This window comes from Rhipicephalus sanguineus, chromosome 2, assembly GCF_013339695.2.
Source record: "Rhipicephalus sanguineus isolate Rsan-2018 chromosome 2, BIME_Rsan_1.4, whole genome shotgun sequence".
NCBI classification, from domain to species: domain Eukaryota; kingdom Metazoa; phylum Arthropoda; class Arachnida; order Ixodida; family Ixodidae; genus Rhipicephalus; species Rhipicephalus sanguineus.
The window spans coordinates 184,130,901-184,145,004 of record NC_051177.1 but is presented as its reverse complement, the minus strand read 5'-3'; the positions used below and the strand labels follow the sequence as shown (position 1 = coordinate 184,145,004).

General features: G+C 46.4%; 1 protein-coding gene across 2 annotated transcripts in view; it reads right to left on the bottom strand.

The window, feature by feature from the left end:
• Nucleotides 1-240: 240 nt before the first annotated feature.
• Nucleotides 241-14,104, bottom strand: part of LOC119383913 (ETS homologous factor) — a 453,403-nt gene continuing 439,539 nt past the window's right edge. Inside the window, exons 5-9 of one of the 2 annotated variants that reach the window (XM_049412713.1) lie at nucleotides 12,774-12,881; nucleotides 11,491-11,625; nucleotides 10,342-10,428; nucleotides 9,024-9,219; nucleotides 241-5,325 (exon numbers count right to left, since the gene is read on the bottom strand). In XM_049412713.1, coding sequence (XP_049268670.1) covers nucleotides 5,235-5,325; nucleotides 9,024-9,219; nucleotides 10,342-10,428; nucleotides 11,491-11,625; nucleotides 12,774-12,881 — 617 coding nt within the window. In that variant the 3' untranslated portion in view covers nucleotides 241-5,234. Of the gene's footprint in view, nucleotides 5,326-7,546; nucleotides 7,788-9,023; nucleotides 9,220-10,341; nucleotides 10,429-11,490; nucleotides 11,626-12,773; nucleotides 12,882-14,104 lie in introns of those variants that run through there. The other variant, XM_049412712.1, reaches the window with a different exon arrangement.

Here is a 14,104-nt window from a genome sequence, read left to right as displayed (position 1 = left end):
GAATTCCTGCACCGTGTGACATTGACAATAGGTCACGAGAAAACTACGAGGTTGTTCTCGCTGTCTCCATCTTGGCAGGCGCCACCACTCGCACCCATGTGCCTAGGCCTGCGACTGGTTGCTTTTTTGTAGCATGTTATCGCAGTCATCGGATGCTACGATCTTCCCAAAGCACATTGAAAACGTACTTGCCGACAGCAGCAGAGGCTGAGCAGCCGAAAAAAGGACGACACCCAGAGGTTGTGGCTATCTACAAGTAGTCTTTATTTGGAATCTTGTCTCTCTCGTACACAGGTAAATAAACAGGATGGGCGAGTCGAAAAAAAAAACAAAGTTAAAAGAGAACAATGCGACTGGCGTACAGAGAGGTTTGTTTATAGTATACATATAATATATTTATATATATAAAGTAGCTCTGTCGTTTATAAAAAAAAATCATCTCTCAAATATACTTTGTCTTTTTTATCTCTCTTTCTTTTGTCACGTAAAATATGGTCACAGGTATCAACAGGGCACACGTTTAGCGATGCCATAGATTTTTCTCTCTCTTTTGAAGGCAGGACACGTATAATACAAAACAGAGACACATGGGCCATTTTTGTTCGGGTTGGACTACAGTGAAGGCACGTCGAGGCCGAAAGAGGGCGCCCACAAAGAGCGGTCAGATAGACGCAAGGCCACGCTCGCGTTGCGACTCGATTGGCCAGGGTCCTCCGAAAGGAAGGTGAATTCCAGCTGTCTCTCAAACATTTAACTGCTACATCGCGTACGTAGCGACATTAACGAGGTACGGCCAACAAAACGGCGTGGCTCCAGACTAAAAAAAAATTGCACCTCCCGTAATAATGACCGCATTTTTTCTTCTTAAAGATTTCTTTTCAGCTGTTCGCCAAGTACTAGTCTCGTGCATTTGCAATGTACGTTCGATTTTTGCTGTTTAAACATTTCAAAATGAATTTTGTCCGCGCAGGTTTGTTCTAGGAAATGTTGGCGTCAGTTGGGAAGCGTGCTAAAGATTCGTAGTCGTTGATATTGGTTTTCAATGATATCACTGTTTCTCCTTCAGTCGAAATGGAGTATCCGGATGAGCGCTGGTGCTCACCTATCTATACATATTACATTCCAACTGGAGGTCGATGATTTGCACTAGCGTTTTTGCAACTTATTTAAAGTAAAAAGCTCTCTTTTTTTTTTTTTGCTCCCTCAATATACTGAGGACAGGCGCCTTACCTGGTGTGGTTACTGTACTGGCAGCCAAACTACCCAAATAAGCCCACAATAATGCTTGACCGTGAACACAGCAGTCGAGCCGTAATATGAAATTATTCAGGCATCCAGAGCAGCTGGAACACACCATCCTTTCGAAACTGAGAAAAATTGCACATGGTGACGTCACAGCACTGTCGAAAGAAACGTCGCGTTCTTGCGTCATAACCAACAGATATGTGACATCCGGCGCACTTCACGATTGCACTTTAAACACTTGGCTCTTAAGTCTCTGTTTTCTGAAGGCACATTGGTTTTTTTTGTCGATACAGAGAGCGCCGTTGTGCGCGGGGCTCACATGAGAACAGAGAAGCGTTGAGCAAGATTGGACTCTGTCATCTCTCTCTCTTTCTCACACAACAAGAATCGATAGAAATGGAAAAAAAAAAACAGACATGACTGCGGCCGACAAGGCATACAAGACCATAGTTGCAAACGTTAGCCTTGACCTGTTTTCCTTAAGTACACGCGAAACGCAGTGACGTCCACTGGGGATAATACAAAAGAACAGCTGCGGCTGGCCAAGGACCAGGCAGAGCGGGAGTATTCAGTAAGAAATGTACACGTTACGATGCAGAGCTCTTCTTTTTTTTCAGCTAAAGGAAAAACAGCTACATATGTAGCAGCGGAAACCGGAGCCCTTAATTAAACGTCCAAGAGACCGCGTTGACTTGTCTTCACCTCTATGAGAGCATATTACCTGCCAATCTATTGGTTACACATTACGGCATCGACAGCAGTTTCAACTGTGCGCGATATCACATCTATGATGCAGCACTACCCATAGAAATATACAAAAGTACAGATAAGAAAAATGGCATGTTTCGTGTAACTGTCGTAGGAACCACTCTTTTAAAGGCCCTGTTTATTCTATAACATTTAGAATAACGGAAGTTACGACGTAGGCTGTATTTATTCATTGTTGAACTGTTGGCTTTCGATTTCATATAAGTCATTTGCTTACCGCAACAACGTATCAAAGTTTATCGCTGCGTAAATCGGGAAATTAGTGTTAAGGTAGTTATGTGCCTATGTTATGATACAAAAAGAGATATCCACGCAAGAGGAGCTTAGAATAAGTGTTCATAAATAACGCCACACGGGTGCACCATATCACACGGTAGACAGCCTAATTTTCTTCCGATTACGAACGCAAACTTTTTAAGCACACTTCGCATTCATTTGGTTTGACAGGACGAGCGTGGAGAGCTATCGACGGCGCGATGATACGGCCACAATTTTTTTTAATCAATGAAGTCAGTAACTATCTGTCGTTGTCGCGTTGAATGACAATCACGTTTTTTTGTGAAGTCGAAATTTGCTGTTCGATTTCGGACGTATCATGGCTCGTAAGCGGGTCCGCTGCTAACATTGTAGCTGGTAGCCCCTGCATTCGAGGACTCCAGGGTGAACCAGAACGAAAAGCAAAAAGACATAAAAAAATGAGAATAACGACGAAGGTGAGGCACAACTGAGAACAAAAATTCCGGATACACATTATGTACGCGTTATGTCGAAGAGATGGGAATGCAATTCATGTCTCGCGAAAGAACAAAAACAAAAAAAAAGATGTTAACACAAATCTTGGAATGATGTTGCCTGGAACGCTCGTGCGTGAGAACACTCGAATAAAAAAAATACTGTTCTGGCATATCTTTATACACAAAAGGGGTTTGTACAGGATCTCGCACCACCGTTAAGGACGCGCCAATCCTCGTCGACTCTTTATTTCTCCCGCGGAGCTCACAAACAAAAAAAGAATGAAAGAGCATGATGAAGATAAGGGAAGGATATATCGTGACACACAACACCAGTAAAATCAAGTAAGTTACCGGCAGCGCGGGCGCTAATATGAACATCCGGGCAGGGAATGACTGCTCGACATGAGTATGTTTCGTCGATGATTGCACGTATGACAGGGGAGACAATGTACAGGCCTCGCTGTTCCGTTGAGAACATCAGCTCTTTTCTCGTTTGTGCGTGCGAAGATCGTTGCAAACACGTGACCACTCGCTCCGAGAGCAACCAGAAGTACAGTGTGGAACACTCTCAAAGGGAACAAAGGGTTTTACGTGAACAGCGACCAGCCTAGACTTTGCTAGAAGAACTGCCTTGTACGAGGCGTTAGACGAACATCTAGGCACATGCAAAAAGTCGGTAGGCGTTTGATGCTGTGTAATAGCTGTAATCGACGCTAGGATATTAACTGTCGCTTCCTTCAAGAGTCGATCACACTGTATACACGTATCCACAACGAAGCAAGTATGATTTCCTTCGAAAAGCGTTGGCCATCGGCAACAGTGACAAGTTTTCGTTCGCCAGCCTGCCCAACCTTGTTGACACGTTGACCTTTCGTGAATTTCCATTGCTTCAGCTTAGCCGGTAGCCTTGATAAAGCAGGAAGGGATCGTGCCGCAATACCATCGAGTAGCTGTACATTACACTAAAGTTCTTCGGAGAGGCTCACTTCGAAACGAATAAAACACAAATCACTCCTGGAGTGTTCGTAACTGACGACCTTTTCAAATTTTAAGTTGTGATCTAGCGACAAACGAATGATCGAATATCAACGTCTTAGTGTGTTGCTGCCATCTTGGTTTTTGGGTAGTTAGCGAGAAAGCACAACACTAAAACACCGATGAACGAACCTGGAACGCCATAAACTCGTTCACATACGAAACAGACTGTACGCATTGTTTCTCATTAACAAATAGTCATCAAAATATTAAAATATGCAAGTTCTTCAGTCGCTATATGCTCACAGCACTGTCATTTCGATGACACATACGTGACATGCTGGAGTGAAATGATGACATAATATTGCTTTTTATTTCATCTCTCCTTCTTTACGACTAGAGCGACGTAGACTTTAAAACTTTATAAGAACAAGAACCCAACACTAGTAGTTCACCACTGAAACGGCGAAGCTAGCGGTGTGTGGAATGAATAGATCAGTGGTAATAAGAATTGCACATCGTCAGGAATCATAGTGTACTCTATGCGTGAAACCATCATCGCTTCGCTGATTAAGCGTCATACGCCCCCGCGTCTTCGAGCTTTTCCAAAACATGCGCGACGACAGCTCCACCAACGTTTGGCAGGAAAAAAAAATCATTCTCCAGCGCCCAGACGAAACGTCGAGCGCTCATGTGTCGTCTGCTCGGAAGCGAATCAGCACGAGCGTTTTGTGTATAGCGTCGTCTGCACATAGCGCGCAGCCGAGCAGACGACAGACGCCAGCGTCTGCCAAACGTTTGTTAAGCCTTCTTCTTATTTTGCTTCCGTTCACCAATACTGAACCACCGGAATCAAGCGCACCGACGCCTACGCCGGAACACTAGCAAGGGTTCGGGGAACGCTGCAGCAATCAAATCGTTCATCACTGCCCTCAAGTATCATCTTCGAATCATTGTGACGGTGACGACGATTGTTAAAATCCTTAACGTTACTCCGTCCGGGGGCAAAATCAAGTGTGCACGCCACGCTCTCTTTGAAACAAACAAGGTACGCGCGCACACGCTCACAAACACACACATGCACTCGCAAGGGGATGCAAATGAACAAGAATCAATAAAAAGGATTAAACAAGAGTCAAAAGATGAAAACTGATACACAATGGGTCAAAAAGGGGGCAAATTGAAACAGGGATGGGAGTCGTCGAGTCTGTGTTACAACAGATAGGGGGGGGGGGGGGAATGTCAAAGATAAAAAAAATGCGCGTGTGTGACAACATCAAAATGACGCCCGTCAGACTCGCGCTAAAGATCGATCGTTCCGGTATCAGGAGGATGCAAAACAACAACAAAGTGGGACAATAAAAAAAATATACGCAGCTCTCTTGGGAACATGCGGGTTTACATAAGTTCTCTGTCGTTCCAGCTGCGGTCGTGATGTGGTTTCTGTTCGTTGTTGTTGTTCTTGTTGCAGAGAACGAGTGGGCTTATGCGTAGCCTTTCTTCGCCGAGGCTTTACGGTCTCCACCCAGTGGCGTTGGGGCCAAATTTGTACACGAGCCGTCGGCCAAACACTGGTAGAAGGACCTGGCTTTTGTAGTAGTATCTGAATGGACCCGGATGGGTAACGTGAAAACAAAGGAAGGCACACAGGACTACATGGTTAGACAAGCACCACACTGACGAACGCCGATTCATAATTGACAAGCAATTAAACTGCCCAAATTATAATGAAACTCTTAAAATAATCGCGACGGACGAAATAATCATAAACGAGATTAAAAGTCACCTCCAGTGACATTGGACATTGAGATGACGGAGGAGAATGCGAGAACTCGCATCAAGCGACCTTCTCGTGGACTCCTGTTATAAAAATAAGTTCGCCCTCACGGGATGCACAGGACTACACTTTGCGATTCACTGAGAGGCAGCCACTTCGATTACTAAGTATGTTGCGTAGTGGAGGAAATTCGGGACTGGACGTACGCATGATCGCTGTTCATAACGCAGGACTAATGACCGTCGAAAGAGGCCACACCGAAACACATGCATGCCTCGTGTTGTCTCTCGAGGGCCATTTTTTTTTAGTCGTTACTGTCACCTGTTCTGTACAAACATCGAAAACGTTACGGACAATTCCAGCATTCGGGTACACGCAGAACAGACCAATATGACTAGAGTACAACCGTGTAACGACTGGTCTGCAGGAAGCTTAGATCAGCCCACAGGGCACACACTGACGACACACACAGTAACAATTGCTGTAGTTAGCAACAAAATGGGGTACCGAACACCAATAAATTTGGCATCTTCTTTGGGACTGGGGTACCAAGACGCTAGTCGACAAAGGATCATGCAAACCGTGTTTCCTTGGCAGTGTGACCTATACAAAAGCGACCAGTTTTCATTCTAGAAGTCTAAACCCATTATAGCTTTGGCATTGGTCTAAAGTGGACTAGACACATTCTCCTGGCGAGCTGCTTTTCAACACGGGTATAAAGATTTCATTTTGTGCCCACCACCTTACCGTGGCGATTTCGAAGCCTCGTCAGTACCGGACTGCGTTCAAACTCACAAATATATTGGCTCGAAAATGCTTACCGGTATTTGCCGGCCGCCTTCGCTAATTTCATGCTCATCACCACGATTGGCTTGAACCGGTTTTTCCGAATAGTGACGGAGTGAAAACGTTATTGTGCATAGAAGCCACGTTAAAGTACTTGAATTGTGTCTGCATTAGCACCAGCGAAGTCATGTGAACAGTCACAGACGACATTTCTTAGCGCAAAATTTCAAAAGAAAGGAATTAAGAAGAGAAGAAAAGAACAGAGTGCACAGGGCGAGCGTTCTTCTCTTCTTAATTCCTTTCTTTTCCACTTTCGCGCTAAGAAATGTCGTCTGTGATAGATCACCAACTCGCCCAACAGCACGTTTTATGGAAGTTCATGTGAAGAACATATATTGTACAAGAGTTGCTCAGTATAGTGACTAAGTTTTGCTTAAGCTGGCCATTGTTGGCCCAGAAAATTCGTTCCCTTGACGCAGGAATGGGACACTTTCCTGGCGCTAGCCTTTACACCTGCCACAGTGGAAAACACTAAAGATTAACAGTTTTTTGTTACCGGTTGCTTTAAAATTACGCCCAGATGATACGAAATTTTAGGGTTATTCTTGTGTGTTAACGTTACTTTATGTATTGTTAATCGGGCATGCGGTTCGTATACAACCCTTCCTTTTTATGCTCAAGCTTTGGTGGTGGAAAGTTCCGAATAACTCACGTATGCTAATGGCTGTTCGAAGTTCGGGCCACATTCAGAACAATTTTACTCAGAAATGTTTGAGAAGCACAAGATAAACATTTCATTTTCGCGTGTCGAACGACAAATGGGAGCAAGTGACGCTGATTTGTTGCCCAGGCGTCCTTGGCGTTTTCGGGCACCGCATTAGGCGTAGCTCGCGTGCCCACATGACGCGACGGCAGCGCCATCCTCTACTGTCAAGCGCGAGGCTCTTGATAAACTTTACCGACGATTCTGCTGGTAAACTCCTCAAACATTAGCAGACGACACATGGTACTCGAATGCTTCGCTTCTGGCCTGACGCGATCGTTCTCAGGGACGCACAACACAGACACATTCTATTATTGGTGCAGATTTGAGGACGTGCGCACGTCCCTCACAGCCTCAGACATTGAAAATAAACATTGCTAAGAGCCACGGCAATGGACCATGTTGGGCACGACAATACAAGCATCGAAAGTGACAAATGGTGCGGGGCGGAGGTCAGTTTTTGAGAGGATCACCACCACCACCACTACAGCCAACCTCGAGAGTCAGTCACCACCACCAGCGCGAGTGTCAACACAACCGTCACCGGGATCCTTGGTGAGTGCGGGTGAAAGGGGGAGGTGTCAGTAGGTGAGAGGAGGTGTGAGTGCGAAGAGGTTGCGTTCCGTCCGCCTTGTTTTCACTCCAGCCGCTTGAACGGGGTCCGAACTTGTAGACGAGCTTTTTGGGCAGACCCTGGGCCTTGGGGACGGGCTCTAGGATTTGCTTGCCGTAATAGGTTCTGGTGAGTACCAACCACCAACAAGGAGGAAAGGGTGCAGGGGTGTAAGTCAAGAGAGAAGGAGAGAAGAAACAGGCATTCGGAGCGGTTAGTACTGAGAGAGAAATGGTAAAAAAAGAAGAAAGTATGGTTTGACACTTTCGGCGTACTTGAGGCACATGCGACTCTGATTTGTCTTTTAGTGTCATTTAGGTCACGTAGCCATGAAATGTCTTTGATATCTCCATCTTCGAGAAGAAACCATTACCGTTAGGTCTGATTTGGTGCTTTTGGGGGCGCAAGGAGAAGCAGCTTGCTTTGTCCTCATAATGTGCGCTTATAGTCAGCATAATCATACTCTCCTGAAATGTTGTCCTAAGCGATATTTTCGTAATCCACAGGCGCAAAGAAGTTTCATCTTTTGTGTTAAGTGAGGACAAGGACTTCCGGAATTCGTCATAATTAGCGCCATAGACGCTACTGCTTAGTGGTAACGAATGTGCAAAAGATTGAAAGCGCACTGAAGTGACGTCGACGCATTGGGACTGCAAATGCAAGCATTGTAACGTTCGTGTATGGTCACTTCGCTCCGTCTATGTACCTAAGTGCGGTTCGAAGTTTTTAAAGGTTATTCCGACGTTCCACATCTGATTACATGAGGAAAAAACAATGCTTTGATCCAACTGTGCCTGCTAAGTACTGCAATAACCGCCTACCTAATGGATTCGTTAAAGGCGCGCTCATTAGTATTGCACGTTAGTGAGAAAAAAAACCGTCACCAAAGTATCAGCATGCACATAATTGAAGCAGTCAAGGAACCGTGATCAATAGGAATCATTTTGGAAGTTCAAATTCATACTTCCAACACAAAACGACGATTACCCAAAGCCCCAGCTACTAATGGTGATAAACCTGTGTGGCCGTTTTCATCCTAGGTAGGTCAGCCGCAAAAACTAGCCATGTTCTTTTTGTCTAGATTGTGCGGCACTCATTGGCTCAGAAATGCGCGCAGGCTGGAATATAGTTCGTGCCTAAATCACGTGCACATTCATAATAAGTGCCATAAAGGCAGGCGCAAGAGAGCCCAGGGCATTCAGGCTGAAGTTGGTCATGCAACCAAGAAAGGAATCGGTCCCTTAGGCCACAGTACCTTAGACTGCAACGTAAGCAATCACATGACAAGTGTGTTCTCCTAACCATGCGCGATTACTCTCTGCAACAAGCGAAACGAGTTGGCGAAATGCGTGGCATACGTACCTCATGGCCCGGCTGAGCTTCTCGTAGGTCATGCGAGGGTTCTGCTTGCGGTCACCCCACATCTTGGCGACCTTGTCGGATTGGACGAACTTGAAGATGCCGTCCTCGCGCCTCTCCCATCGTATCAGGCTCGGGTTGGTCGAGGGGTTCAACAACAGGTCCCGGATGAACTCCCACAGCTTGCCCATACCTTTGCCTTGGTCGAGCGGGGGAAATAAAAGAACACGTTAATGAAACTGAAACATTTGAGGCTTGAGGCACGCCTGTGACACATTGTCAGATACAGCTGAAGATGAGCTCATGCAGGCACTTTTCTTAAGGGTAGGGGGAAAATGACAAAGAAAAGATTCAATAGAGAACATCATGCTTGGGCACATGCATCAGGAGCAAGCCGGTACACTATCTCTGAGCTCATGCACAGTCTGCAAGCACCAAGATGCAAAGGCAGGCAGCTCTTGAAAAATATGTTAGGCGACCTTAGCTGTAAAACGCGACCTCGGGGTTTCAGGGATGACAAGTTGAAGAATCATTGAAAAGCTCATCAGCGCATAGAAATAACCGCAGATGTTACGATGGATTCACTCTGTAAATTACAAACTTGCTAAATTACACACGTTGTAACCGGTCACATTAGCCACTTTAGCTAGCTTAGTTTGTAGATGTCAGGCGTTGGGTTTGAAAATATTTGCCATGAAAAGACTACTTCAAGAAAGAGGTCGTGGCTATTTCTCTATGCGACGTAATAAAATTATCGTTTATGTAACATGAATTTCTGCGCATACTACACCCAACTGTACCGTTCGGCACGTTTATACCGAATCATTTTGTCTGAATCGTAAACTCCATCGCAAGGCCCCAGCTCACCATGGCGTCCTGATATAATAATTTTGTCACTCATTCGTTAGGAGGTGATGACTTCCCCGAAACGAAACTCGATAAACCTATACAGAGGCTACAATCAATCACCTAATAGTAACCACGACTATCAGCACAAGAGAGACATCCGGCGTAGGCGTATGTAAATGTAGAGACTGAATTGGCCCCGGGAGCAAGCGAAGTTCTCCTTCGAACTTTCCGGCGACGCGGCCCTGAATACACGATGCAAAGTTGAAACGGTGGTCTGTGCAACTACACGCGACGCCCGAGTACAATCCTGAATTCCGGTCTCTTCTCGGCAAAGATAAATGGAAAAAATACATAGCGGGCAGCGTGAACGCGTAGTATAGAGCAGCAGAGCAAGCTTGCTGGCTGGCCTGAGAAAGAGAGAAAGATGCGGAGGAGGAAAGAGAGAGATAGAGAGGATGGTGTCAGTGCTTACCTGCTCGGCTGCGCACTTTGGCCTCTTTGATGGGGGGCCTGCCCCTGCGTCCTTTCTTTTTGCCCATCATGGGCATGGGAGGGGGCACTGCGGATGCAGACAGGGCAGAGAGAGAGAAAAGAGGCAACGCCGGCGTCAGCGTCTTCGCAGTTCGACACAACCGCGCGCCAACCTAACCAGCAAGCTTGCCCGCCAACGCGCCCAACGTTGCTCAACCCCCCCCCCCCCCAACACCCCGATTTCTGTTAAGACTTACGGCTGCACGTTTCATTCCGTAGAAATGGGTTCCTTCATTTGTCCCTGCGTTTGCGATGTGTCTCTTTACTATCTCCTTTCCATGAACCATATCCGGCTAGCCCAATTTGTAGCGCCAATTCATTCAATGAGTGCAGACAAACCAGCCCGAATGGCTGCTTTCGGCCCGTCCACTCATTCTTAGATTGGAGATTGTGTCCCACCAATGTAGAAAGTATCGATAACCATGATGATTTCACGTGTGCGTGCTTTTTGAAGAATATGATGACTAGATTAGTACGTTATAGGACATGCCCTGGCCGAAATCTCCACTTCAAATGTGGGAATAGAAGAACCCGAATGTACGACTATGTATATTCGAGTGAGAACAAGGTGCATGTATTAATGCCTCTAGAGCATGTGAGAATAATGCTTGAGAAGTAAACAAGCCTTTCTTTCCTCATGTGTATGGTTTGATAAAAAGTACCCGTTGTTGCCCCCTCGCGTTTACGAGGTTGGCGCCTGTACTATTTCAGTCTCCACTTCTAATGTTCAGTTAAACTTAATTACACATAACGGTATACTTCCTCTGACAAGCTAATAAGAAATGTGCATAGCTTTAAGTTACCGCGCCTTACCTCGAAGCTTTAGTACCATTGACTCAGAAGACATCAGGGTGCATCGCGCGCGCCTCCGGTTTCCTAGCAGCGTTCTTTAGTGATAAGCGACTAGTTGCGCTATGTAGTTAAAAAAATCAAGGCTACAAACGAAGCTTCAGTGTGTCCCCGCTATAAGATATGACGCGTACAGATAGGGGTGACTACCGAGTCGCCGGCTACAAAAAGGCCCAGCGCGAAGAGCGCGCTTCCTCCCACGTGCAGCAATGGCGCATGGCTGAGCGGGCTACCAACTTACTTTGCTTGGCGAGTATCCGCGTGTCGTGAGGCATGTAGGGAAAGAGGTTCTCCGTCCGCTCGTTGACGGTGCTCAGGCTGCTGCTGGTGCTGCCGCTGTCCGACTCCGCGAGACCAGGAGACCCCGATGACGTCACTTCAGGGAAGAGAGACCAAAGGTTTTCACATCAACGCTGTGCTAAGAAACCACATGAAGTAGCTCCTAAAAAGCTTTTATACTCCCCAAAGACGTTTGTCACGGCTAATTTGTCGCTTTCGGAGCGCGTGTTTACTTTATAGCAATATATTTTCGAAATCATTCTCTGCTGCGACTATTCGACAAGTTACGCGTGTTTACATAAGGTTATACCTGTGAGAGCAATAGGTCAGCCGCGGTGGCATAGTGGTTACGGTGCTCGGGTGCTGAGCCGGAATCATGGATTCGATCCCTGCTGCGGCAGTTGCATTGCAATAATACCTGAGGTTTGACGTGCCAAAACCACGATATCATTATGAGGCTCGCCATAGTGGAGGGCTCTGGAAGTTTCGACCATCTGGTGTTCTTTAACCTGCACTGACATCGCACAGGCGGCGGTTGCATTGCGATGGAGGCGAAATGTTAGCGGCCCGTGTGCTGTAAAATACATCTTAAGAAGCACCAATTGGTCAAAAGTTGCGGAGCCCTCCACTACGCATAATCAGGTCGTGGTTCTGGCACGTACAGATATTGTTATGTGAAAGCAATAATTGTATTGCGTTGTTTTTGACCTTTGTCATAAGCTTCCACGTAGGATGCTTGCCTTTTCGCCACCATGGGCCACTCTAAGTTACTAATGCCTCATGTTTCTTTTGATTACAACCACAAGGAACGTGAGGATAATGACACTTCTTAAATAGAAAAGTCAGCATTGGCGTTCCTGCCGTTAGCTGTTAGTAGTTCCACCTCACAGTTTGTCATTTATGGAAAGATATAACTGCTTAATAATCTCACTGCGAGCATTGCAATGCGCGAGCTTGCGGGTTCAAGTTGTAATACTAACCATGCCTTCACATACCTATTCTGCGGTCCACGGTCTATTCCACATTCTACGGTCTAGCGTACATTCTAGCACACGCCAGACTTTAGTCCATGTGACGACATTACAGAGGAATTTGTTTATCAAAAGACGTGCATGACAGTCATTTGGAATGTTGAAGACAAGTAATTTTTAAACCAACCAAGTGATGAATCAACCGGTTGTGGATGTTGAATTTCTGATCGAAGACAACAGTTGCGTAGTCCTCCAACAGTTTACGGGCACTTACCGTTTTCAGAGCCGGGACTGCTGTTCTGGATTTCCAGTGTGTCGAAATAGCGAGGGTGGAAGGCGTATTTCTCGGGTTCGAAGTAGGCGTCCGACATTCCCATGACATCTGCGAGGGATCGAACAAATATTAATCACTTCTCGAAGAATTGCGAGGGACTACAGTACAGCTTATTTCACATATGGGTGCTGTTAAGCACAACGTAGTTAAGTAAATCTGTGAAACCACGCGAAGCGATCGCCGCATAACGTAACCACAGATGTAGTTATTGCGGCTTACTGCCTACCCTTTGCCAAACTGAGACTTTTCTTTTTCTTTACATATAATACATTCTCAGATGGACCCAGCTTATAATCCATCCCTATTGTAACTATCCGATCGACCGCGACTTCTTAGGGCGAAGGTTATGAGCACACTATAGAGTATAATATATTCAGTACGTACACATCAAACGAGCATACGCAGTTCGCGCTGAGTGCAATGAATTCTGCGCGTCCCGGGTAAATTGATGGTTCAGCGGTGCGCAACTAAGAGCGAAGCAACAGCCGACCGGTGTCGTCAAGGGGCATCGACGACGACGCATCGACGGGCTCACGTAGAGAGACAAATCAAGCCGCAAAAGCGGCTACGTTAACGACAACAAACGGGCGCACCGGTTCCGCATGAATGCGCACTTCGGCCCGGTTGGGTCTGATACGGCCGAAATGAAAGCTGCAGCAACCGCTCGAATATGTCGTCGCGACGAGGTTCTGTCTGGCTACACCCGAGAAAGCAGCGGGACAAATAAAATTAGGAGATGAGATAGGAGGGTAGAGGGGGTCTACTTCCATAGAAAGGTTCCGCGCGAGCGAGCAGGGATGGTTGAGTGGACGCAAGCTCGGACACACACGCTTACGCGCAATCCCGAGGTATCGAGCGAACCTGAATTAGAATCGACGGGTTGCATCGCTCGGAAGACCTTCTGGGACGATTCTGACGCATCGACGACGACGCCGCCGTTGTCGTAACAGGGTGTAATAACAAATATTATACGAAAGGTTAGTGGGCAGCGTAGAAAGAGTCGATGCTCATCGGCAACCTGCACGCGTGTGTAGAGACGCTTGCATCACTCCGCGTAACGAGACGATGAGGTTTCTTTGGTTAGCAAATCGGTGATTACGGCCACGTGCAAGACGCGTTGCGCAGATTGTGCTCAACTCATTCGACATGCGTCTTATTTTTCCGGATATACCGCAGGCGAAGGTTGCCAGAATGAGAGATGACTATTTTTGGTGAAGCTTGCGCTCTCGTCGGTACTGTGTGCGTAATCGGGTGTTGCGGGCTGAGTTCAG